At 40.3% G+C, this 27,804-nt stretch overlaps 1 protein-coding gene across 1 annotated transcript in view; it reads right to left on the bottom strand.

The window, feature by feature from the left end:
* LOC139461996 (leucine-rich repeat-containing G-protein coupled receptor 5-like) overlaps window positions 1–27,804 on the bottom strand; it is a 146,130-nt gene that overhangs the window by 50,054 nt on the left and 68,272 nt on the right. The window contains exon 2 of the mRNA XM_071243489.1: window positions 21,133–21,643. Within this exon, the coding sequence (XP_071099590.1) occupies window positions 21,133–21,368 (236 nt within the window). The 5' untranslated portion in view covers window positions 21,369–21,643. The remainder of the gene's footprint in view (window positions 1–21,132; window positions 21,644–27,804) is intronic.

Raw genomic sequence — 27,804 nt, 5'->3', positions numbered from 1 at the left:
GCTCGATCGGACAATGGTTACCTGACGCAAGATCCTATAGAGGGATGAAGGAATGGCAGTTTGTGAATGGGGCAGAGTGTGTCACAGTTTGTGAATGAGGGAGAATGAGTGACAAGACGATGTGACACACGGAGCAAGTGAATGAGTGTACGTTGGTGAGTCTCGTGGCAATACATGGGGCAGTGTAGGCGAGAAAGAACCCACGGATTTCTGATGTGTCCAAGGGACATAACTCTGCATATTGATTCTGGAGTAGAGAAACCCGATGCCTCAGGGTCGATCCTGTCTTCAGGTGCAACTTGTAACAAAACCAGTAGAATTAACTTAACCATCGGTCATAAGCGTCTCGATTCATGCTTTTAGAGAACTCGATATATAAAAGAATTTTTGAATTGTAAATTGTCGATTATAATAAAGAATGGGAAATATGAAACGTCGACACCAGAGAATAACCAGTCTCGATTATCTGCCAAAACATATTCCATTCGGTGTACAAGGCCAATCATATCTATACACTTATCCAGGACAATCCCGTCCGATGCTGGAGTTTCTGGATCCCAGTGGCGTAGAAGGCTTCCTCGTGGTGGTGTAAAAAGTCCTCCACAGCAAAAACGACCTCATCACCATTTGCACAATGCTTTCAGACAGATCTATTGTCTTTTGGGGAAGAGGTAGAAATCTGACAGTGTCAAATCTGGTTAATACGGAGGATGTTCAATGAGTTCAAGGCTACTGTCATGTATTGCAACAATGGCGACAACAGACATGTGCATAGTCACACCTTTATTGACTATTCCACGACATTTAACAGTGATATCCTCACACAGTTGCCTGAGCAGATTAGCATCATATTGGCCATTAATGGGCTGAACATTTGGGAGACAGTACACCAGAAGGGACTCCAGAAAACCAAAGCAATCACCTTTGCAGCTGATGGAACAGAAGTTGCCTTCTTCATCGGAGAAGTTAGGTGTTCCCACTGTGTAGACTGTTGTTTAGTTTGTTTAATCTCAAGTTGGCAGTGTGATTCTTCCATGGTTACAAATCGCTCAACAAAATCATCTGAGTCTGCTTCCGTTATCCATTATTGTCGTAAGAGGCGACTAACGGGATCGGGTGGTCAGGCTCGCTGACTTGTTTGATATATGTCATCGTATCCCAGTGGTGTAGATCGATGCCCATGGTGTCAATCACTGGATTGTGTGGTCCAGACTCGATAATTTACAGATCGACGTCATATAGCTGTAATACTGCTGAGCGCAACGTTAAACAACAAACAAAGAAACAAACAATAAATGCAGCATGTAGGCACGACACGTATTGTACTTAAGACAATCAAACTGTTAAGGGCGTACTAATTCAACACAAATTAAAATCTCTGAAAACCCCATGTAGTCCACTTTAAACCCAAGTATACACCAGTTCACTTCATGTCTTCAAATAATATAAAAGATTTTTCTAGAACAAAAAATACAACAAAGACGAATTGACAATTACTTTTGCTTTTGAGCATAATAATCAAACGCATCTTAGCATTATTCACATAAAAATAATTTTCTTTACAAAAGGTGGAGTTATTAACCTAATGCATCTCTCTCCTATATCGTCCAATGGAGCTGGGGCTATTAACAGTACGAGATCACGCACAGCTTGCTGCGATAATACCAAGCTCTCACAATAAGGTTAATCAAGAGCAGATCTGAAATGTTTCTGACCGTGGCTCCAACACTGTATCGATTGACTGCGAGTCTGCAGTCTTGTTCGAACGCTTGCCAATATGCAGGTTCATTGTTGGATAAAGACGCTACTGTCACCGTAGTCAGTACGATACCTCCCCGTAATAATTCACTTAACGACGATATATCGCCTCGGAGTGAGTGAGGGACTGAGTTTGTTTTTACGTCGCTTATGGCAATATCCCAGCAATGGGCTTCACAAATTAAACCCAAGTTGGAAATCGAACCCGAGGCTACAGCGTTACGATCGAACGCTTTAACCACTAGACTACCCCACGGTCCGCGTAGCTTGTGTACAGTTTCCGAGTTTCATGTGGGAGAAAAACCAACGTGACAGGTGTCGTAGATGTCTACCAAGAATGATGTTCAGGGAGAACGTTGGATTCGAAATAACGATCAGTGGATCCATGCGTAACTAAGGGACGTAAATCTACAAACGATATTGCGACACCATAGATAACAGGCCGATACAAGATCGATCCATTTCCTGTTATAACAAAATCCATTATCAAATATGCATAAAGGGTATGTAAACACGACAGATCATTGACATACAATGATGAACATTGCGCCTCGTGTCAGAATGGTTGATCCGTGTCTAAAAGTAAGTTCACAAATGTTAGAAAGGTCATTCGGACTATGTTCGGATGTACATATCGTGAAATATTAATGATTTATGTCAATACATCACAAGGCAAATAAGTAGGACGACTCGGGATCGTATTGATTAATCGTTTGACCAATATAGATGTAATGTAATAGCATTTCAGCCATGATTAAAATAATCCCATAGACTGTGCACGTGGTAAACCTATTTTATCATCCTACATTATCCGCTGTATGTTTCCATTCTGTTATGATAAAAACTCATTCAATAACACAAAAAGGTTAATTTCTGAAGTGAAGTCACCACCTCAGTCACTCCCATCTCTAGCTTTCTGTCGTTCTTTATAGCGTCGTTTCATTTCGCAATTGGCACAATACGAAGACCTGTGAATATCCGGGATAGAATAGAACTTCAGAAACCCATGCTTGCCGTAAAAGGCGACTATGCTTGTCGTAAGAAGCGACTAACGGGCTCGGGTGATCAGGCTCGTTGAATTGGTTGATGCATGTCATCGATCAGATCTTTTAATGCAATATTATGGCTCTCTATAAACAAAGCTCTCGTATTGGTGTTGTAAATCTATACAGAAAAAGCAAATGTATGTATTGGTTTTCAAGCATCTAAATTGTTAGAAGGACTATGGAGATACCTTCAATCCGACTAATCACAAGTACATCAATCTCAATTAGGATCAGATCTTATAATGCAATATTATGGCTCTCTGTGTAAAGAAAGCTCCCGTATTGGTGTTGTAAATCTATACAGAAAAACAAGCGTACGTAGTGTGTTTTAAAACATCAAAGTCTCTATAATGACGGGATACCTTCAATCCGACTAATCACAAGCACTACATCAATCTCAATTAAGATCTGAAAATACAATCCGATATCGTATTACAGTAGTACGTCTACAAAGAAAAAGCGTATGTACTGTTTTGCCTGGTATCATGGCGATGTGATGGTGATTCATAAACACATGCTCATGATATAGACGGAATCGTACAATCGACTCTGCTTTGTGCAGAGATTTTGTAAGTTGATGGAATTATTATTACGTACAGATTAAAATATTGTAATGACTAGATAAACGTTGCTTCATGATATCACCTATTCGCGAACACCGGCTGTCGTCAGAGATTTCTAAAGAAGATGGAAAGGGTCTTGTCGGTTTTATTTCACACAAATCACAATATGGTAAAAGAAATCTTGACCGCAGACTACTGTGCCTTTGACAGAATTTAACAGTTGGATTTACGAGCCATATAATTATTGCATTGGAGAATGTATCGCAAATCAGAGATTGTGGCTTTTTTATTTACAGAACCTTAGAAAAAATGTCATTTGCCTAGAAGAACATTAACAAAATGTTGTAAATGAATCCTCACATAAAGCAAAGCCCTGTAACTATTGGATATATTAATCTGAGAACTGGCCAGGGAGTTGAGGCAAATTATATCCCTCAAAACCAGGAACATCTTTTGTCCCAGAAACACATTTTGTCTTGACTATTCAGATATAAAAAATCCTTTGTTGGCGACACTGTAAAACATTCCCTTATTTTATCCAAAAAGTACAGTACATGTGTAGCAACTTTACAATTCCGCCGTTATCACAATTCCACAAAGCGTAATAGTGTATAATAACAGCTGTATGTTTGTTTTAGAATAACGACGTACACTTGACCATGAAGCTGCTATCACGGGCAACGCACAGAGCCTAACAAGAGGACAATACCGTGTTTGAAAGCCATTAACGGCATATTTGACTCTTCAAACAGAGATCTGTCTAGTGCTTGCTAAACAGAAAAATGAGACAAATGTGACATTGTAGAATGCATCGCACTTCAGCTCAACGTTACACGAGTCCTTGAGAGATATTGACTTACTTCCTACACAGGCTAGCCTCGTTGTCACGCTTGCAGCATGCACTCGCGGGGCCAATCCGTGTGATGGTTGTGCACAATGCAGATGCAGAGATGTTGCACATGTCAATGCGCTTGTGTTGCACATGTCATTGTACTCGTGTTGCACATATCGATCTCCCCCGCCGTAATTACAGGTAAGACTACTAGACGTAATCTGCATGTATATGAATATGTATTAATTTTACATTACCTATATCAATAAGCCGCCTCCGTGGTCTGGTGGTAGAGCGTCCGCCCGGAGTGCGGAATATCGGGGGATCGATCCCCGGTCAAGTCATACCAAAAGATGGTTGCGCTTGCTGGCGTTCGACATTAAGGGGCTAAAACAAGGACTGGTTGGCTCGGAGTCAGTACACTGTGTCTGAGTGGGGTATTCATGTTAAACTGCGGCATGGTATCTCAGTGGGCTAGCACAACACACGTGCATGCACGTTTCTATATAAGCTATAAAAGCGACGTTGAATTTGCACGTTTCTATATAAGCTATAAAAGCGACGTTGAACCCCATTTCACCTCACCTCTATGAACATGTAGTTACTTATAGTTAATGTATACGTTACGTATATACATAAGAGTAAACTTATAACTTCCTTATAAGGCGCTACTTCCTGGCGTTGACGTTTTATATTTTCTTGAACTGGTGTTCTGTGGTCCCCGCGCGTCACCATAAGCTCAGTAGCATTTTACAATAATACAATAATGCCGAGGTAACTACGAAAGTAATGTTTGGTCCGGGAATTATTAAAACTGTCCCAACTGTGTTGCAAAACGAAACTATACAGAATTTCTGCACTTGTACATTCCAGGCGTAGATCAAAATTAAACATTTCGTTTTTCGTTTCAAGAAAAACAATAAATGTACTATCGTTTCACAAGATAACCTCGTCCATCACTTGATTGTCTGGTTTGTTTACAGGCCGTCGCATGGCCGGAGTACTTTGTAAAAAGCAATGGCCTAAAATGCAGGATGCCCTGATGGAAACATTAACAACAAACACACTTAATTGTGCACCTGTCAAGCGCTCCATTCAAACTTGCTTTTTGTAGCTTCAGTGGTATTAAGGTATCCCGTTGCCACTAACCATTTAGGCTTTAATATTCCTGATAACAGACCTCAGCAAGCATTGTTTTTTAGTGTATGATTTGAACCAAGTATGTTGTTGTTTCTTGTCACAATCTACAAACGTTTATTTGTAAGAAACACACACACACACACACACACACACACACACACACACACACACTCACTCACTCACTCACTCACTCAAACACTCACTCACACACTCACTCACTTACTCACACACACACTCACTCACTCACTCACACAAATATAAACACAGCACAATATCACACACAATCCACACTCACTAACACACTCACTCACTAACACACTAACACACTCTCTGTCTGTCTGTCTGTCTGTCTCTCTCTCTCTCTCTCTCTCTCTCTCTCTCTCTCTCTCTCTCTCTCTCTCTTTCTCTCTCTCTGTAGACCCTCTCCTCCCCATCAGCGACATCAGTAGCATTTATTAATTATGCTGAGTCAGCTACAAAGAAGTCTTTGGGTCACTCTGTCTGTCTCTCGGTCTGTCTGTCTGTCTGTCTGTCTCTCTCTCTCTCTCTCTCTCTCTGTGGACCCTCTCCTCCCGATCAGCGACATCAGTACCATTTATTAATTATGCTGAGTCAGCTACAAAGAAGTCTTTGGGTCACTCTGTCTGTCTCTCGGTCTGTCTGTCTCTCTCTCTCTCTCTCTCTCTCTGTCTCTCTCTCTCTTTCTCTCTCTCTCTCTCACACACACACACTCACACTCAACACACACACATACACTCGCGCTCATACAAACATACACCGTAATACACTTCGTTGTAAAGATTATACCACTTCATGCACTAATCAATAATTCCTCATATTTCGAAGGAAGAATTTACACCTTCTTTAACACGTGGGTACTTTAATGCACACGCACATGCACATGCACATGCACACGTTCACAATATCACAGGAATTCCTAAAAACGCGGTTCTCTAAAATGTTTCTGGAGAAGGCACATTCGCGCCCGTGCACCCAAATAGACAACGATCGGGGAGCCCATCATACTCATCCACTACTGAAAGTAGCGAGTAATTGAGTCGGTAGTACTAGAGGGATCCCTCAAAAATAACACAGATGTGCACACTGCCTGATTTATTGAGTGCTACATAAAACAGACCAACAAGTTGATAACCAACTCGTATCAGACCGAGTTTCGATAATATCCCAGCCCGCGTGATGGGGCTCATTTCTGGTAGCATAAACGAGGACGGGTTTACGAAACTATGACGTTTTGATGCCGTAAACGAGTCTGAAATCTGCCGGACGTTGTCCATTGCGACAACATTATGGTAATTGCGACATTCCAGGGCCAGGAGTTTTATGACTTGCACGATTTGTCCAACTGATAGCGCAGATTAACTCTACAGAACATTATGGCGATTCTGGCGTTAGGAGACCCAGTGGGACACCATCAGACAAGAATAGTTCCCTGAAAAATAGTGTCAATAAGACTGAATGGTTATCTGGAAACATAGCGTTAATGTAAAAAGCGATTTCTGCTGGGGCATTTGACATGTGGCTAATACTGCCTATAAATATTTATCTCACCCTCGTGAAGAGACTGGGACTGAAAACGGTGAACTTTCTAAAGCACTTGCACAAGATGAAGCTTTCCAACGACTGTTTAAATATTGAATCCAATTTAGAATTTTTACTTTAATAAACAGCTGATAGCAAATTATTTCCACAGTAAATGGAATGGCTGAGGAAGGGATCTGTCAAGCACACATATGATACTTTAACACGATGATACGAGCGTGGAAGGAGCAAGCGGTATTTATGTTTGGGGATCACATTTAGTTGAAGGATCATAAAGCAGGACTAGGTGGAGTATACTCGTTCTACTTAAACGTAATGTTCTGATGAAGGCTATCACAACCTAGATAGCTCTTTAACATAACAGGAAAGCTATTTAAAGGAAACCAAAGTTAGAACGGAAACAACAAGGAATCAGCTGGAATCCGGGCATAAAACCATTTATTACAAGTAACCATACGTCTTTAAATTCTATGATAAATATAAAACGTCAACGCCAGAGAATACTTAGTCTAGGTTATCCGACGAAACAGGTTCCATTGGGCGTAAAAGGCAAAGGAGAGGTGAAAATTCCATGAATGGGTCACTGAAAATCAGTGATGACACCAGGTGTTCGCAAAAATGGTCATCATGTCCTGTCCTATCGGTAACACCTACCACTCACATAATTTACAAAAAAAAGTAGGTGTTCGTTGCCTGACCCGCACAGCAGTACTTAACGACGGCGGCCTGTAAACGATTGGGAGTTACGACAACACACGATGAATCAATCATCACCAAGAGACTTATGACAGGAGACGAGGTACCAAACATTTCAAAAGATTTAAGATTAAGCAAGAAGTACTAAACATCTCAAAGAGCCTTATGGTTAAGCAGGAAGTATCAAACATCTCAAAGAGCCTTATGATGAAGCACGAAGTACCAAACATCTCAAAGAGCTGAATGATTTAGAAACATCTCAAAGATTCCGATGATTAAGCGGGAAGTACCAAACATTTCACAGAACCTGATGATGAAGCACGAAGTAACCAGACATAAACGCTCATGTCGCAGAATGGCCACCCATTGTAGGCACCACAGTTGTTTTATATGCCAAGCATATTGGGCCGCAAACTTAACCAAACACATGTAATGTGCACAACTGCTTCAAATCCCCTCGCCAAGAACTCATACTATAACTACACATGGGCCCAGTGGATGATAAATCACAAGCACAAGGACAAGCGCGACAAAAGGGAACCCCGGGAGGACATAAAGCAATGTTATGTTGGGACGGGAGAGACAACTTTCATCCATGCAGCTGCCATCAATACCCAGAATCCCGCGCACGCTACAAGTAGTCCCGCCCAGACGACAAGGGAGTTAACTGACGGGAACCGACGGGAGAAAAATCTCATTTCCATGATTTATAGATATGCACGAAATTGTTAGTGCTTATCATTCCATAACTATCAAGCCTTACATCAAAAGCAAGGAAACCCATGCATGAAGTTAAAGGTCACCCGTTACGTCACAGGATGTAGTTGGACGAGGATCCAGTAAACCTCCCAATATGCAACATGATTTATGAAGACCACCTCGCCAAACACAACTAACACATCCAAGCTCAGACACAAAATCGCCGCAGGATTTGCCATTCGCTTGATAATTTTGTTAGGAAGGCGATATTTCACGTTTATGGCGCCGGATACGCGACCGATTAGCTTTGGAACTACAAAAGCAATCACATTCTTCATCTCCCACAGCTTCGTGATTTGTCTCCTTACGCCATCGATCTGTCAAAACACCTAAGCTAGAAAACTTTCGTACGCGTTAATCAGAATCGTAATTTTGCTGTAAAGGCAAAATGGTATAATTTGAAAAAAAAAGTTTCTCCGCTGAATAAGCGATTTTTAACTTCAATTTATCCCCGTGTCCTCTTTGGCCCAATGAAATTAGTTTCGACGCCAGGTATTTATGAAGACTCTCCATTAGAAGCGCCGTCAGTTTGGTTCTGCCTCTGTATCCGACAACGTGGACGTTAACGTTCACAAAGACATCCCATAAATGATCAGCGTTTTTTTGGCATGATTTATAACGCAGGCAAAGGCAACAAATGTCACGTGGAATACGAGGCCTATGCCTCTTCTGGACACGTGACTAATGATTACTTCAAACATCATGTAATAACTAGATAAAAATTGCTTCATGATATCACCTTTTTGCGAACACCGGCTGTCGTCATTATTTAAAAGTGATTCAAAAACACAAGCTCATGATATAGTCGGAATCGTACATTGGACTCTGCTTTCTTCAGATAACTTTTATTTTTATGGAATTATTATTATGAACAGATTAAAATATTGTAATGTACGGTGGACCATAAGGGACATGAAATGTTTTCTATATTTTCATTTTAGTTTTGACATTTTCGCTTTTGTTTTTGACATTTTCGTTTTTGTTTTTGACATTTTCATTTTAGTTTTTGACATTTTCGCTTCACATTTCAGCGATTCAATAGCTACTTGAAAGTACATTTTCCATGTTTTCGGTTGTTTTTATACGTGATTTATCACATATTTGTATGACAAATCGTGTTAATTTGCAAAAGGTTACCATAAAAGTAAGTGAAATATCAAAATATTGAAAAACAGACTTTCCACCGAGGTGGAAAGGTTACGATAACAGTAAGTGAAATATAAAAATATTGAAAAACAGACTTCATGTCCCTTATGGGCCACCGTAGTAATGACTAGATAAACATTGCTTCATGATATCACCTTTTCGCGAACACCGGCTATCGTCATTTTTTTATAGTGATTCATAAACACTTTCTCATGATATTGTCGGAATCGTACAATTGAGATCTTTAGAGATTTTGTAAACTTATGAAATTATTATTATGTGCAGATTAAAATAAAAAATGCAGCAATGTCAATCACATTAGTGTCAAAAGGGATATAAATGATTTCATTGGATTTATCAAAAAGGACATGATCATGGAAGAAGACACAAGATTGACAGCCGCCGTGGTGTAGTGTAGTATAGTCTGCCCACACTGTAGGAGGTCGGTGATCCGCTCCCCGTCCGCGTTAAGCGCTCGGCATTAACCGGATAAAACATGGATTGGATACCCCACACACAGTACACTGACTCCGAGCCAACCAGTCCTTGTTTTATCCCCTAAATGCCGATCTCCAGGCAGGGTAACAACAAATACCATCCTTAAACCTTTTCTGGTAGGTAGAATCAGGAGCCAAGACATCCAAAATGTGTGTCTGACCGTATTGCACATCGAGCACGGACAAACCTAGAAACATAATCGGGGCGAACCGGGATTCGAACCCACAATCATGGGTTTCTGGCGTGCTCAAGGGACGCAACTCTGCACAGCGAATCGCGGCGCCTTAGACGACTGGGACACCCGTGTCCCTTTTACATCTGTGAAGGAAACAGATACTCCAATCATATTATTAGTTGATCAAAGTGTAGTTGAAGCGCCTCAGAGGCCATACAAATTATAAACACTGAAAAGGTGACAACGGCGAAGCAGACGATAAATGACACAAACAAACGCCACTTGTGTTTCGCAGACGACAATTACGTTTACTGGCCATGTCGGTCTCATTAATGTCATAGAAATCCCTGTGTCTGCCTCCGTGCGTGCGTGTTACAAGTACCGCTGTAACAAGGGAGTCGCATTCAGTATTGATGTACAACGATGATGTCAACATGTCCAGACAGGTAACTGTGACAGAAATAACAGACGAATTCTTCGCATGAAAATTAGATTTAATCATTATGTGTTTTCGTATTTGAGGGCTTTATTTTATCTATATTTTATTATTCGATGCAAGGAAACGTCATTTGGAACCGACGGTGACAGGCATGACGTCACTCTTGAATGTCATGACGTCACCCTTTGGTTTAAGGACCGATCAAGTAAATCGAACAAGATCTCAAATGTCGGGTCTTCCTTATATACTTGTTAGAAGAATATCAGTTTAAGTATTATCTACTGCAATGTTAATTCATCACTCAAATACAGTCACACGTAAGATTGTTTATGCACTGTGCAGCTTTGAATTGCAAATGTGAGTGAAGGGATTTTGTTTACAGCTACATCCAGCAATATGTTTACCTGTGAATAATCGAGTCTGAACAAGCAAACAAGTGGCTGAAAGCATGAGCATCGATCTGATCCATTGGGTCGCGATGACTTGGAGTCAGCAAATTCCTATAATCCGACAACAACATGAAGTACTGGGGACATATGCTGACGCGCTATTGTCACGGGAGTAATGTGAGAATAACATCAGTGTTGAAGAAAACACAATACACCGTTAACAGTCAGTGATTGTGTGGGTGAGTTAAGTTTAACGCCGCTTTACGATATTTCAGTTGTAAAACGGTGTGCCAATTTTGGTAGCAAAGCCCGAAGTGATGCAGACATAGGTGGTCGCTACTTTCTTGAAACCCACGAGTACGGGTATGGTGCTGACAAACCTAGAACATAATCAGGGTGAACCGGGATTCGAACAAATGGCCATAGTATTCTGGCATGCCTAAGGGACGCAACTCTGCACGGCGAATTGTGGCGCCTTAGACTACAGGCGACCAGTGACATCTTACTCCTGACATATCTTGCCTTTTCACAAACAATTGATAAAGAATACGTTCCACGAAGTGATCTTAGCGCCACGACTGGAGTATTGGTATTGGAGTTAAGATCGTCTTAACAATAACATCACTTTTTCAGATGGGACTAACATCAGTAAAGAAGCAGAAATAATTTGACATTTTGGGGGATATTTATTGAGATTCAATCAATATACAAGAAACAAAGGTGTCCAAAAGAAGGCCAAGAGCAGCCAGGGATAAATAATGGCCAAATCAGACAGAGATACAAAAATGATTCATTTTACAGAATGTACCCCACTTCAAATTAATAGCCCACTTTAAGTACACATGCCATACCAAAAATATTTTTTAAATTTCCGGCAGGTGGTTTGTGTTTATTTCGAGAGTGGCACGCAACGGCTTGAACTCGCTGACAGCAACACAAGTAGGTCGCTCTGTGCAGTGTAGTTAGTGACCTGGCGTAAGTGATCTAAATTTACATCATCTTATTCCAGATGTGACTCTTTGGAAAACAAATATCTATAAATCTAATCACCCGAATAGCGTAACCGACGTCTGAGTCGCGCTGTTGGGAAGGAGCGGAGGGACAAATGACCATTTAACCATCCATATCTTCAAGATTCTCCGCAGTTCTTGTCAACCTAAATAAAGAGATAACTCCACATTTGTTATCGTTAGGCACTGCAATTACAAAGTCTAAATCAAAAACATCGATTTCCTCGGAGTCAGAATGAACGTAAGTAGCGCTACGGTCGCCTAACTGTGGTCTTCGTGTATGTATATTATGTCTCCAGCTATCATTCATCTTCAGTGCCTCTACTTGAGGCCTGTACGAGTTCTCATAACATATAAATCTAACCCCCCTTGTTCGTCGCTAGACGTTTAATACCCTTGAGCAATTTACCAATGCCTCTTTTGGCAGAATAAATGAAATTACACAGTAGGTAATTTGTAGTTTCATTGATAAGGACAACTAAGAAATCAAAATTCGTTTGGGAACTTGATTAGTCCACGTTTTTCCTATTTAGGCTATTTTACAATCTATTCAAACCGGCATTATCGACTTAAAAAAGGAACGGCGGAGTGATCAATGTGTAATTTGTTCTTTAAATATCAAATCCCAAAACGATCTCTACCGAATTGTCTTGAACGTCTCGATTTGCGATGTTCCGTTTCATGCAGATTTCTCAATAAGAGATATCCTACCGACATCAATGAGGTATTTAACATGACTGAAGCTTTGTAATTTGAAGGTTTTATTTATGAATTGCACCTCGTAATACTTCACAATCGTTTATTAATCCATGTCGGTCTTTTCAACTATTTAATGCAAATATCATTTCATGTCATAAGCTCAAAAACCTCCCTTCCATCACATGCGAAACAGATGCTGAAGCTCCGCTTTCCGGGTTTTCGAAAAGCATAGATCCGAGTCATATACGCACGGACGCACTTCCGGATTTAATTCAATGCTGTAAATATATTAAAGTGGCTATTGTATAACGTTCATCCCATTTGTAATACTTGTTTAATGTTGCACCAATATGTATATTCTATTTGTCAATATTTATTTGTACATGGGCCTGTGGCCTTTATACTGAATAAAGAAAATGAATTGGACGCACGCACGCAGGCACGCAAGTTCAGTACATGAGCTGTCGACTTGATTTCTGGTCCATATACTTGATTGTCTGGTTTGTTTACATGCCACCGTAGCATGGCAGGAGTACTGTTATGCGGTGTCAGGCAAAAACACATATTTTGTTATGCAAATTGTGTGAGTGGCGGGTGCTTCCGCTTGGGCAGGACATGATGTAGAGCAATTGTGAATGTAAGGAGAAACTAGTTATGATGTTTGTTTGTTTGTTGTTTAACGCCGCACTCAGCAATATTCCAGCTTTTGCAATTGGGATACGATGACAAGCATCAACCAAGTCAGCGATCCTGACCACCCGATCCCGTTAGTCGCCACCTACGACAAGCATAGTCGACCTTTAACGGCAAGCATGGGTTGCTGAAGACCTATTCTACTCCGGATCTTCGTTAATGATGTAAAACAGTGATTAATGTAAGGAGAAAGTCTCTATGATGTAAACCAATGGTCAATAGTGGGAGAAATTATCTATATTGTAAAACAGTAGTTAATGTAAGGAGTGAGTGAGTGAGTGAGTTCGGTTTAACGCCGCTTTTAACCATAGTCCAGTCATATCACGGCGTGTCAGGTTAATGTGGGAAGAAAGCCCGAAGTGAAGCAGGTCTCAGACGTTACCAGTTCGGTGAGACCCACGAGCACGGGCATGGTGCTGACATACCTAGAAACATAATCGGGGCGAACCGGGATTCAAACCCACAATCATAGGTTTCCGGCGTGCCCAAGGTCGCAACTCTGCACATCGAATCGCGGCGCCTAAGACGATTGGGCCATCCGTGTCCCCATTAATGTAAGGAGAAACTATCTACGATGTAAAACAATGGCCAATAGTGGGAGAAACTATCTACGATGTAAACCAAAGGCCAATAGTGGGAGAAACTATCAATGTTGTAAACCAAAGGCCAAAAGTGGGAGAAACTATCAATGATGTAAAACAAAGGTCAATAGTGGGAGAAACTATCTACGATGTAAAACAATGGCCAATAGTGGGAGAAACTATCAATGTTGTAAAACAAAGGCCAATAGTGGGAGAAACTATCTATGATGTAAAACAATGGCCAATAGTGGGAGAAACTATCTACGATGTAAAACAATGGCCAATAGTGGGAGAAACTATCTACGATGTAAAACAATGGCCAATAGTGGGAGAAACTATCTACGTTGTAAACCAAAGGTCAATAGTGGGAGAAACTATCTATGATGTAAAACAAAGGCCAATAGTGGGGAAAACGATACATGATGTAAAACAAAGGTCAATAGTGGGAGAAACTATCTATGATGTAAAAAAAAGGCCAATAGTGGGAGAAACTATCAATGTTGTAAACCAAAGGCCAAAAGTGGGAGAAACTTTCTATGATGTAAAACAAAGGCCAATAGTGGGAGAAACTATCTACGATGTAAAACAATGTCCAATAGTGGGAGAAACTATCTACGTTGTAAAACAAAGGTCAATAGTGGGAGAAACTCTCTATGATGTAAAACAATGGCCAATAGTTGGAGAAACTATCTACGATGTAAAACAATGGCCAATAGTGGGAGAAACTATCAATGTTGTAAAACAAAGGTCAATAGTGGGAGAAACTATCTATGATGTAAAACAAAGGCCAATAGTGGGAGAAACTATCTATGATGTAATCAATGGCTAATAGTAGGAGAAACTATCAATGTTGTAAAACAAAGGCCAATAGTGGGAGAAACTATCTATGATGTAAAACAATGGCCAATAGTGGGGGAAACTATCTATGATGTAAATCTGTTATGGAAAACAGTGACTAAAGGAGGGAGAAACTATAATATAGTAGTTGTACTCTCAGTCGTACCCGGATCCGAAATCATGTGTCCAAAACCCAGATCCGTCCCGACTAACATCTTTGGCTTGTCAGCATCGTACCGATTTTCGTGGGTTTCAACAGAGTGGTAACACCACTTTAAGCTTTTCTCCCTCATTTGGCTGACACGTGAAGTTGTTACTGAAATACCGTTTACGGTAGTCGTAACCCACTCACGTACTCATATCTGCAGTAAGAATACCAGAAGCCCGCCAGCATAGGAATATACGTAGTCGCCGCGATTGTTTTCATATCAGAACAGAGTTCCTACAACTAACTGCTTAACAGATGTTTTCGGTACCGTTTGATGATCTAGAACGTATTCCTGTTCCAAGGGAACATGTTTTACATGTAACGTATCCGTGACGGACTAACAACGCCGTCCATGCTGTGGCTGCTGTACGGACGGTGCCCTGGTGAGGCTATTTGATCCAGAATCTCCAAAGGGTGGGAACATCGATCAACAATCACAATGAGACTGCAACTTATGCGCCGCTCGGAGACTATAATCAGTTTTCTTAGAACTGTTATCATATTCAACAGAGTGGCACCAATGTCATCATTTTAAAGGGTGAATCACGCTCAAAAAAGGACCTTCGTTTTACAAGCAGTTACAGAATATCCCTAAAGACTGATCGATTATCTATAGGAGACGCGGGGTCATCATGACAATGTGAAATAAACAGCAATGAGTGAGATTTAACGCAGCCTTGAATAATATCAGTGTTCAAGCTTCATGTGGATGGAAAGAAAGCATGATTCAAGTCTCAATCAAGCTGAATCTGTTGTTAGAGCACACGATCATAGGATTCTGGCACGCCGAAGGGACGCAAGTCTCCACATCATCTTCCCCTTGGACGACTGGGTCACCCGTGCCAGCCTTGAAATAAAGACTTTAAAGAATAGAGATTATTGCTGTCCCACGATAATCATGTCTTCTAGGGAGTTCGGAGATTCATCAACATTGGAACAAATGTAACTATTTGAACAAAAGAGTCACCGTCAATAGATCCGTAAACTCTTAATACAAAGCGTTGTCTCTACCAATAAGAATAAGAGTTGTCAGACACACGTCATCTCCCGGAAGTCATCACTCGCTCCACCAATCAAGACCGGAAGTAGTTATCCACAAAGGTCGAGATCAAAGAGATAACTAGCGAGAACTCGACGTGAGCACGAACTTCTCATGATACCGTAACATGAAAGAGCTTTAGGGGGCACCGACTTTGCTTGAATCCTACCAGACATAAGCCTTGAGGAGACTGACCATGATCAAGTAAGTTTGTAGATGTGCCACTGCTGTACTCAGACGGATAATTTGGAGCCTTGTTTTGTTAATCAACTGAGGTATTGGTAAACGCCCACACCTTATCGATACAACCCACGTCAAGATCATCACAATCGTCAATACCATGTTTATCACAACCTTCACCCTTGTTAACACCATCCACGTCAATCATATAGACGTCAAGATCTTAACAATATTATCCACGTAAAAATGATCACCCTCTTCAATACTATCGAAAGATATCATACTTATCAATACTATGATCCATGTCAAGATCATCATAATTAATAATACTATCCACCTCAATATCATCATACTTATCAATACTTTCCGTCTGATGATCATCATACTTATCAATACTATCCACCTCAAGATCATCATATTTATCAATACTATCCACCTCAAGATCATACTTATCAATACTTTCCACCTCAAGATCATCATACTTATCAATACTATATACCTCAGGATCATCATACTAATCAATACTATATACCTCGGGATCATCATACTAATCAATACTATATACCTCAAGATAATCATACTTATCAATAATATATACCTCGGGATCATCATACTAATCAATACTATATACCTCGGGATCATCATACTAATCAATACTATATACCTCAAGATCATCATACTTATCAATAATATATACCTCGGGATCATCATACTAATCAATACTTTATACCTCGGGATCATCATACTAATCAATACTATATACCTCGGGATCATCATACTAATCAATACTTTATACCTCGGGATCATCATACTTATCAATACTTTCCACCTCAAGATCATCATACTTATCAATACTATATACCTCAGGATCATCATACTTATCAATACTATATACCTCGGGATCATCATATTTATCAATACTATCCACCTCAAGATCATCATTCTTATCAATACTATCCACCTCATTATCGTTATATTTAGCAATACTATCCACCTCAGGATCATCATATTTATCAATACTATCCACCTCAAGATCATCATATTTATCAATATTATCAAACTCAAGATCATATGTTTTAGCAATACTGTATTATCCACATGAAGTTCATCATATTTATTAATACTATCCACATGAAGACCATCATACTTATCAATAATATCCGCCTCAAGATCATCATATTTATCAATACTATCCACCTCAATATCATCATATTTATCAAATGTAAATTTGAAGTCTTTTACACTCATTTGAACCCATAAAAAATCATCCCCAAGAATATATGGAAAGAAAACGTCCATCTCTACGAAGTAATACTGAAGTTGTTGTGGCTTTAGTAACACTTCCAGATTCCAAGTGAAGCAACACTCAGGTATCATTCATTCCACGCTTCAAGTTGCTGGATTAGGACATACTTCCCAGTTGAATTGGATATATATAACGTCAATGACAGAGAATAACCAGTCTCGTTTATCCTACGAAACAGATTCTAATCGCTGCAAAAGGCAGAATTGTGTTTGTTTGTTTCTTTCTTTCTTTGATGACGCCGCACTCAGCAATATTCCAGCTATATGATGATGGCCTTAAAATAATTGAGTCTGGACCAGACAATCCAGTGATGGACACCATGAGCATCGATCTATGCAAATGGATACGATGACGTGTATCAACTTAGTCAGCGTGCCTGACCACCCGGTCCTGTTAGTCGCCTCTTACGAGTGAGTGAGTGAGTGAGTTGGGTTTAACGCCGTTTTTAACAGTATTCCAGTTATATCACGGCGTGTCTGCTTAATGTGGGAGGAAAGCCCGAAGTGATGCAGGTCTCAGACGTTTACCACTTCGGTGAAACCCACGAGCACGGGTATGGTGCTGACAAACCTAGAAACGTAATTGGGGCAAACCGGGATTCGAACCCACAGTCATAGGTTTCTGGCGTGCCCAAGGGACGCAACTCTGCACAGCGAATAGCGACGCCCCCACCTCTAACGACAAGCATAATCGCCTCTTTCGTCAGTCTTCCTCTCCTGTTCAGCGGAACTGAACTTGTACGTGATAAACAGCGATGTTATTTTTGACGAATGTTTGGTTTTACGTCGCTTCATCAATATTGTTTCTGTAGCACGACGTGGTTTTCATCAATGGTCGAGGAGCATTGATTCCATAAAGAGGAATCGGAAAATAGATCTAGCACTCTGACATTCTCTAGAAATATCAACTCGTCGTAATACTAAAGAAGCGGCAGAAGTAGAGAGAGCAGCTGTCAAGTTATCATTAGTAGCAGTAGTAGTGGCAGTTATGGTAGTAACAGTCTTAGTGTTGGTGTCTGTAGTAGTAGTAGTAGTAGTAGTAGTAGTAGTAGTAGTAGTAGTAGTAGTAGAAATAAAGGCACTTATTGTGAAGTCGATTTAGTTGTAGTAGCAATAGTATTTATATCCTCAGCAGCAGCAGCAGCGGCAGCGGCAGCAGTAGTAGTAGTAGTAGTAGTAGTAGAAGTAGTCGTTGTATTGGTAGTATTGATGTGGTGGTGGTAGTTGTAGCAATAGCAGCGGCAATAGCAGTAGAAGTAGCAACAGTAGCAGTAGTAGCAGTACAATGTAGTAATAGTAGCAGCAGCATAGGCAATAGCATTAGTAGTTGCAGTACTGGTAGTAGCAATAGTCGTAATAGTACTAGCAGTAGTAGTAGTAGTAGTTCTAGTGGCAGCAATATTAGCAGTAGCATCAGCAGCAGTAGTATAGTAGTAGTGATGGTGGTAGTAGTAGTAGTAGTAGTAGTAGTAGTAGAAAAATAAGATGAAGTAGTAGTTGTTGTAAATTTATGGAATTATTATTATTATTATTATTATCATCATCATCATCATCATCATTATTATGTACAGATTAAAATAAACATAATGCAGCAAAGAGCAAATTGTCACTTCTTATAAATATCTGGGGGTAACCTTCACAGGCAGATTATCGTGGAATTACCACACCAGTAATGCAGCAATGCAGGCAAAAAAGATACTAATGGGAATATTACATAGTTTAAAAACTTTCACTGATCTTTCATATCAAACCTTTTTTAGATATTTGATACATAAATTACACCAATTCTTTTATATGGAGCAGAGGTCTGGGGGCATACTGAATACAGAACTATTGAACTGGTCCATCTATATGCTTGTAAACGATTCCTTGGCGTAAAAAAATCTACATCGAGTGTTATGGTATATGGTGAATGTGGACGTGTACCACTTACATATTTCAACATATTAGAATTCTCAAGTATTGGTTCAAGATTCTTAAAATGCCTATTGATAGATTACCTAGAAAATGTTACAATATGATGTTATTGAATGAAAAACATGGAATCCGCTATTGGGTATATGATGTAAAGTCGTTATTAAATGATTGCGGCTATGGGTATGTTTGGCATAATCAATGTGTACCAAACAATCCAGATTCATTTTTAGTATCTTTACGCCAAAGACCTGAGGATATATACTTACAAAAATGGGTATCGAGTGTTCTAAGGTCAGAAAAATTCAATTATTACAAGCTTTAATTTCAAGACAACAATTTCCCCAGAATACTATTTGTTTGACATCAACTTTAAAATGTTTAGAATAAGTGTAGCACAATTTAGATGCAGCTCTCATAGACTTAGGATCGAAGCAGGCAGGCATAGAAACATAGACAGAGAATTGAGAATATGTGAGTAATGTGATTTATATGTGATTGAAGATGAGTTTCATTTTCTGTTAGTTTGTCCAAAATACGACCACCTTAGAAGAAAATATATTGATCTTCCTTGTTATGTACATCCCACTCTACAAAAATTTACAACGATCATGTCAACAACTGATAAAGATACTCTAAAAAATCTATCAACGTTCATTTATCATCCCATGTTAATTAGAATATGACCTGTATACCACTCCCGAAAACAAAATTGTACAATGGGCCTGAGGCCTTTCAGTATGTAATAAAACTTTTCCTATCCTATCTTAGTAGTAGTTGTTGTTGTAGTAGTAGTAGTAGTAGTAGTAGTAGTAGTAGTAGTAGTAGTAGTAGTAGTAGTAGTAGTTGTTGTTGTTGTTGTAGAAGTAGTAGTAGTAGTAGTAGTGTACCTTCAGATATACTGTTGACATCAATGCGTACATCTTTGCATTATATAAATAAAATAATCGATACGGACAAAAAAAGAAAAACAGCCTGAGATGCATTGCTAGGTTTCCATCTCACAATCTCGCCATCTCGCCATCTCACCATCTCACAGATGTAACCCATGGTTCTTGACGCAATTAAAGCCAGTACAACAGTAGGTAGTGCCAACATGAAACGGAACCAGCTGTGTTAAGCAGTACTCGTTTCCTATATTGGGAAAGGATTGAACATTCGTGTTCTCGCCTATTAATACATATATATATCTGACATACATAAGACATGACGTTGGTGGATGTTACAGCTTTTATACATACACATCAAACGTAATTAATAAACACAATATTTAAAGTAATTTGCTGGATTAGTGTCACACCAAGACTTTATAAAAACGTAACTATATATTGCAGAAATACGGATTGTGTCTACAACGCCATACGCTGCGCTACAACCTCGTGAATGACAGGTCCACCAATTATATTGACCTGTTTGACGTAATGGTCAATTGTAGGGAATTTCAATCGACAGAAGTACTGAAACATTCAATGTAGATCTGTGTGTTTTGGGTTGAAGGAAGACAATCTTTAAGACAACCGTCTGGGGCATCCTGGAGTCTTTCTGGATTCTAACTACTTTTCTATGTCTTAAAAAAAGATAAAATAGTTAAAACATTCTTTCTGGATGTTCAGTAAACACTCCAGCACTAAAAAAATGTACATTCAGGAAATTGTGGCTACTTACAAATGGGTAGTGTGTCGGCTGAGATTGGGTGGCACAGCTGTCAGGTTCTGGCCAATACACACCACCATGAGGTTTGACTCTGGATTCGACTCCGTGCACACACATTTCTTCGGACATGGAACGGTCGAGTTGACCACATGTGGGGGCATCTGACCTGTGCACCCCCATGGGTAGGAAGGGTGGTGGTAAAGTATCCATAACAACAGCAAGCGAAGAGTTCTCAACACCAGATACATGGTGATCGGGAATTTGCCTGGGAGGAAACGGTTAACAGTTGTGAAGTGACCGAGTTCGGGGTATTATCACGGAAAAGGAGACCGGATGTCGTCTGCCCGTAAAGCGTCGTCTGCGTAAGGGGTGTGGGAAGTGTCCTGAGCCTATCACATATGGGGAGCGCACAAGAAGACATCTCGTTCCCGGGCAGGTATGGGTCAATACATTGTGATAGAAGTGGCTGGAGACTGCTTCGTTTGTTCCTTTATCTACCACCAGGGGGCGGGACTGAGATAACCTGTGAATGAGAAGATGATATTATTCAAGAGGTTACAGATATAAGAGCTAGCACAGATTAAGTACGGGAAGGTACACAACGGTCCATCATTGTAATGGCAGCTCATGGTGGAAGTCAGGCTATCACACAGATAACGAGAGCAGATTTGTGTGATTTGTCAGTAGCCAATGGCATTACTTATAAAACTAACTACGAAAGAGACCTAACAACATGTCAAACTTGATTTTAAAATGTTACTATTTACAACTTATTCTCCACAGGAAAAATACCATCAGTTTCTATTTCTTTTTTGGTTACATTGGATCACAATGAATTGCAAGAGCTCTCTCTCTCTCTCTCTCTCTCTCTCTCTCTCTCTCTCTCTCTCTCTCTCTCTCTCTCTCTCTCTCTCTCTCTCTCTCTCTCTCTCTCTCTCTCTCTCCTCTCTCTCTCTCTCTCTCTCTCTCTCTCTCTCTCTCTCTCTCTCTCTCTCGGGGTCGGTTCAAAGGCCCCCGAGATATACAAATGTCCCTCCACAAGTAATATGTCGCGTGAAAGAGCAACTATCTCTGTAGACCCTCTCCTCCCCATCAGCGACATCAGTAGCATGTCTCTGTCTGTCTGTCTGTCTCTCTCTCTCTCTCTCTCTCTGTCTCTCTCTCTGTGTTAGTGACGAGGCCAACAATTGGCGGAACATATGGTTCTTGAACACTCTTACACACGCCCCTGCAACCAACAAGTGCATGCATATCGTGATAGTTTTTATTGCAATTGACAATAGTCGGCTTGTGACACGAAGATTGCCAATACAGATATTTAGTGAGTGACAGAGAATATAACACAGTTATGCACCTTAAGCTATGTCTCTTGATTTCACACACGTTTGAAAGACGTGTCTATACATCACACAAACATGAATAGATAAACACTTTGTCCTTAGATCTCACGCACATATTGATAAACAATATCACCTCATATCTCTCGCACAGAAAAAAGTGATATTGTCAGTGCAGTGAACATAACACTTTGACGGAACTATTGTTACCTCCCCTCACATTGTCCCCCTTTATCGCAAGTGTTAGCCTGTACACAAACTGCTGGCTTCCTTTTGCGTTGGTTCTACACCGACAAGTCAGAATACAGCAGATGGCCTTTTATGGAGTTAATATCGCTTCTTGCCGTTGGCTATTATCTTGAAAATGGTTTCTTATAAACTGTAAATTTCGCATTTAACTCGTCAGTGGAGACTGTAAGTTTCGCAAAGCGCCATTTTTGTGACTTAACCAAAGTGTATTTTTTTCGCTTCCAAAAACGGACTTGTCAAGAATATTTTTGGTTGAAGTTGATTTTGTATATAATCATATCCAAATATGTGATAAAGAATTTTAGTGACCTCAAATATCTCTTGTTATTTTGTTTATATTGTTTAAGATTCTGCAAACACGGAACTACTTTAAGTCGCAATAACAAGGGGTAGTGAAACGTCACTGCCTGTTAGGTAGGGAGAGTTTACGTTTCAAGTTTTACATTTGTAATGAAATAATTTAATTTTCCGATCGACAAGAAAACAACAAGTATAAATAAACAGGATATTCCATGTGGCGAGTGAAGTATAATGTTTATCTCATCTCGTGACGGTGGAAAGGAAATATTTTTACTCGTGAACTCATAGATTTCCCTCAGGTATGCTTGAAATATTTGTGTTTTTATATTGGACAGAACATCAGTTACAAGCATAGCTTTTATATTTTGCTCTTTAACGCCGCACTCAGTAATATTCCAGTTATATCATGGCGGCCTGTGAATAATCGGGTCTGGTTCCACTCAATTGGGATACAATGACATGCATCAACCAAGTCATCGAGCCTGACCACCCGATGCCGTTAGTCGCCTCTTACGGCCATCTTTCCCGATCAATGGAGTTAACTGACTGTGAAAGTCCAGTTTCCACCTTGCCGAATCAGGCTGGAATTTCTGGGCTCGATCGTAGTGCCACCAGTGGCTATTACGAGTTATGTCCCTTCGATGTCCCTCCTATTGACCAGTCAGATTCAACCTCTCATGTAACTGGCAAAAGGGCGGCGCCCAGTCAAGACTATCTGATGGATAATCAAAATCTACATTGTGACAAAACGGGTCTTACTTCGCGAAGTGCATCAAATCACGTGAGCATCTTTATTAAAAAGATGAAAGAATTTTGAAAATACTTGTTGACGCCGAGTTGGCGGTACACATGATTTGTAAATCCTGCAATCGATGGAAATCTGGACCTCAGTTCGATTTCGTTACGCCGTTTTGATTGGACTATGCATAGACTCGTTAGTCCAGCCAAAATATAATTCCAATATTAGCCCAGTTCAGCAAGTGTGGAAAATGGACTTTATAGTCAGTTAACTCCCCTGCCTCGGGAAGATGCTTACGACATGCCTTGTCGCCTTTTACGGCACGCATGGGTTACTGAAGACCTATTCTACCCCGGATCTCCACGTGTCCAAAGCCACACGAACAAAACAGTTGAATAAGTGAATCTTCTAATTAATTTACAAAGTTATTCATTTCGTTGCTGGAGCAGAAATAAAAAAAAAAATCTTTTTATTTTTCAAAGGCATGTTTCTCTTCAAATAAAGTTGGCATTGACCTTTTATATATAATGGAGTGAGTGAGTGCTTGATTGGTTGAGTGAGTGAGTGCTTGATTGGTTGAGCAAGTGAGTTAGCCAGTGGTTGAGTTAGTGAGGAAACGACCGATGATCAATGTTAGAAGATTAGTAAAACGTGCAACAACAGAAATGGACGCTACATATTGGACCAATTCTTCAGTACAGTCTTCAGCATCCATTGCTAAAAGTGTCATTCATTATCAGATTGCGCTCACTCATTGACAAAGATAATGTTTGTCTCCGGTCATGTTTGCTTTACATCGACATGACCTCAGGCCATTTAGACCACACAAAGAGAGACCACGATTGAAGCTGTTATGAAACAGATGATTGTGATTTACGAGCCATAGCTGACGTTGAAGGTTATAGAAAATGATCGGTGTTATGAAGTAGACATTGAAACGAATTAACCAAAACATCCATGTAAAAGCTTGTGTCATCTAAATGTAGGCTTCGTAATTAAGATTAATACGTCTACCGCGTTCATCTATACATATCTAACACGCGGTCATGATGACCTTTTGTGGCGTCTTCAGCCATGATGGTCGGTTCATGTCGTCATGTCATGTCTAGTTTATCACTTTAATTGGATCTTTCAAAGAAGATATGAATTTGAATCTGTCAAATATGTCTGTTTGGCAAAACTGGAGCATAAAATTATCATATATATTATTTGTTCGTGATGGCATGCATTAATGCCGTCGCTGTAGACACGTCTCGGCAGCAGCTACCTTACAGTAGTCCATCATGATGTCCCTCACAGCAGTCCATCATGATGTCCCTCAGAGTAGTCCATCATAATGTCCCTTACAGTAGTCCATCATAATGTCCCTTACAGTAGTCCATCATGATGTCCCTTACAGTAGTCCATCATAATGTCCCTTACAGTAGTCCATCATAATGTCCCTTACAGTAGTCCATCATGATGTCCCTTACAGTAGTCCATCATAATGTCCCTTACAGTAATCCATCATAATGTCCCTTACAGTAGTCCATCATAATGTCCATTTCAGTAATCCATCATAATGTCCCTTACAGTAGTCTATCATAATGTCCCTTACAGTAGTCCATCATGATGTCCCTTACAGTAGTCCATCATGATGTCCCTTACAGTAGTCCATCATGATATCCCTTACAGTAGTCCATCATAATGTCCCTTACAGTAGTCCATCATAATGTCCCTTACAGTAGTCCATCATAATGTCCCTTACAGTAGTCCATCATGATGTCCCTTACAATAGTCCATCATAATGTCCCTTACAGTAGTCCATCATAATGTCCCTTACAGTAGTCAACGAAGTCATCTATATCCCCCACCCATTTAAACACGTTATGATCCCAAACCAGGTAACTGACCCAACATTTCTCTAAGCCCATGTCAAAATAGCTGCAATGGAAATTCTAAAATAAACATTTCTAAAACTCCTTAATATCAAATGACCCCAGTTCTGTATGTGCTTTATATATAGACATGCAATGTTTGGCAAGGAAATATTTAACATTTTATTTGTTATACTCCATAAGTGAACCCACCCTATATTAAAACTTAAATCCAACTTGTTGCCATGAAAACGTAAAAAATAAAAAAAATAAAAATTCCTTAATAACAAAAGGCACCAGTTCAGTATGCGCCTGGTAGACACGCAAGGTTTTGTAAGAAAGTATTTAACAGTTTTTGAGTTACGCTCCGGAAACGAACTCTACCCTTATAGAACCTAAGTCCAACTTGTTGCCATGGAAACGTAAAAAAATAAAAAAATTCTAAAATTCCTAAATAGCAAAAGGCACAACTTCGATCAAATACACTGAATTGTTTTCGAGTTCTGCCCCGGAAAAGGAAATGATTACGGACGGACGGACAGACGGACGGACAGACTGGCTGATCACTACATCCCCCCGCATTATATGCCGGGGGGATAACAAAGGATCATAACTTGTACGAATGGCGATGAATTAAAAGCCATCCAGTCAATATCAATTAAGGTTTATGTATTTCGACAGAATCCCTCAGAAGCTAACTGATAGCAATGTCTTAACAGCGTCTGAAGCTTAATTGACGTGATTATCCGTGTATCAAAGCTGTCAAATAAATGTACAACGCGATCGGCTTTGATTCAGCAGTGCCAAGAGTTCAATGTTGATGACACGTAGCGCTGTCTCTTGCTCGTGTTTCCTTCCCTCTACTGCATGTATTTATTGAGTGATATATCGATTCTGGCATATATAACGGATTACTGCAGCGATGCGTGCAATCGTTATATTTAGCTACATGTCGTTGTTAGTTGATTGTTAGGAAATAATTACTCATTTACATAGGATTGGTACGTACTGAAAACATCACCGCCTTTGGTCAAAATTCGCATTATTACGTATCGAACGCCTCAAAACCTTCTTATGACAGGGGGGGGGGGGGGGGGCACGGGTGGCCCAGTCGTCTAAGGCGCAGTGATTCGCTCTGCAGAATTGCGCCCCTTGGGCACGCCAGAAACCTATAATTGTGGGTTCGAATCCCGGTTCGCCCCGATTATGTTTCTAGATTTGTCAGCACCATAACCGTGCTCGTGGGTTTCACCGAATTGGTCAACCTGCATCACTTCGGGCTTTCCTCCCACATTAAGCTGACATGCCGCGGCGTTAAACCCAAGTCACTCACTCACTCTAGAATATGGCTTCCATAATGATCCCCCTCTCCACGTACTGTCAATATCCAGCAGCCATTGTGTCCACTTTCGCACCTTTACGACTCAAACGCAGGGACCAATTTTACCCTGGAGTAAACAATCGTGTATAACCTTGAGTATGACCTTGACCATCTACCCATTTAGACGAGTTATTTTCGAGCGAGACGAATTCTCCAAAATACGATTCAAACGTTAAATCTCTTTATTCACAACAACATGCCATCACCGTCTCATCAAATATCAGTTTGTTATCAAGAATGCGTCGTCCTCTCAGTCCTCATTACCGTCAAGAACTATTGTTTCACGTGGTGCTTGCCACTGTCATTAGCCCCGGAAGCAGCTAATGGCGTATAAACTACGCATGACATTACACACCGATTTGTTGATACTGTCATTGCCGCCGACAGCATTAAGCACTGCTCAGGGGAGTCCCCATGGGTCGTTCCTGTATGCGTTGAAATATCCATCTTGCGATTCTGCTGACGCAAGGCTTCTCTCAAACTCCTCATCACCGGATTGATTAGTACGGTGGTGTTTGGAGTTCGATATCTGATGAAGCTGGCCGAAGTGGTAGTTTTTCAACCGTTTTGTTATCAACAGACATTCAGGGCATCTGAACAAGCCTGACCTCACCTAATGAAATGGGTGTGGATAGCGTTATGAGAGGTCATATTTTTCTATCGCACTGAAAACCTTTCTACTCTTCTTCCATGAAGAGAGAATAGCTATCGGGGTACTGCTCGACTGCCAAGATCCGAAGGAAAGAGATTGGGGAATGGTCATGATTCGTGAGTTCAGGGGTTCCATAAGCGCCCACAAACACTTCCAATGTTAAAATAATG

The sequence above is a fragment of the Haliotis cracherodii genome, unplaced genomic scaffold (assembly GCF_022045235.1).
Source record: "Haliotis cracherodii isolate W230 unplaced genomic scaffold, xgHalCrac1.p SCAF_15, whole genome shotgun sequence".
Classification (NCBI taxonomy): domain Eukaryota; kingdom Metazoa; phylum Mollusca; class Gastropoda; order Lepetellida; family Haliotidae; genus Haliotis; species Haliotis cracherodii.
The sequence above is the reverse complement of the archived record's forward strand: the minus strand, read 5'-3'. Positions and strand labels throughout refer to the sequence as shown.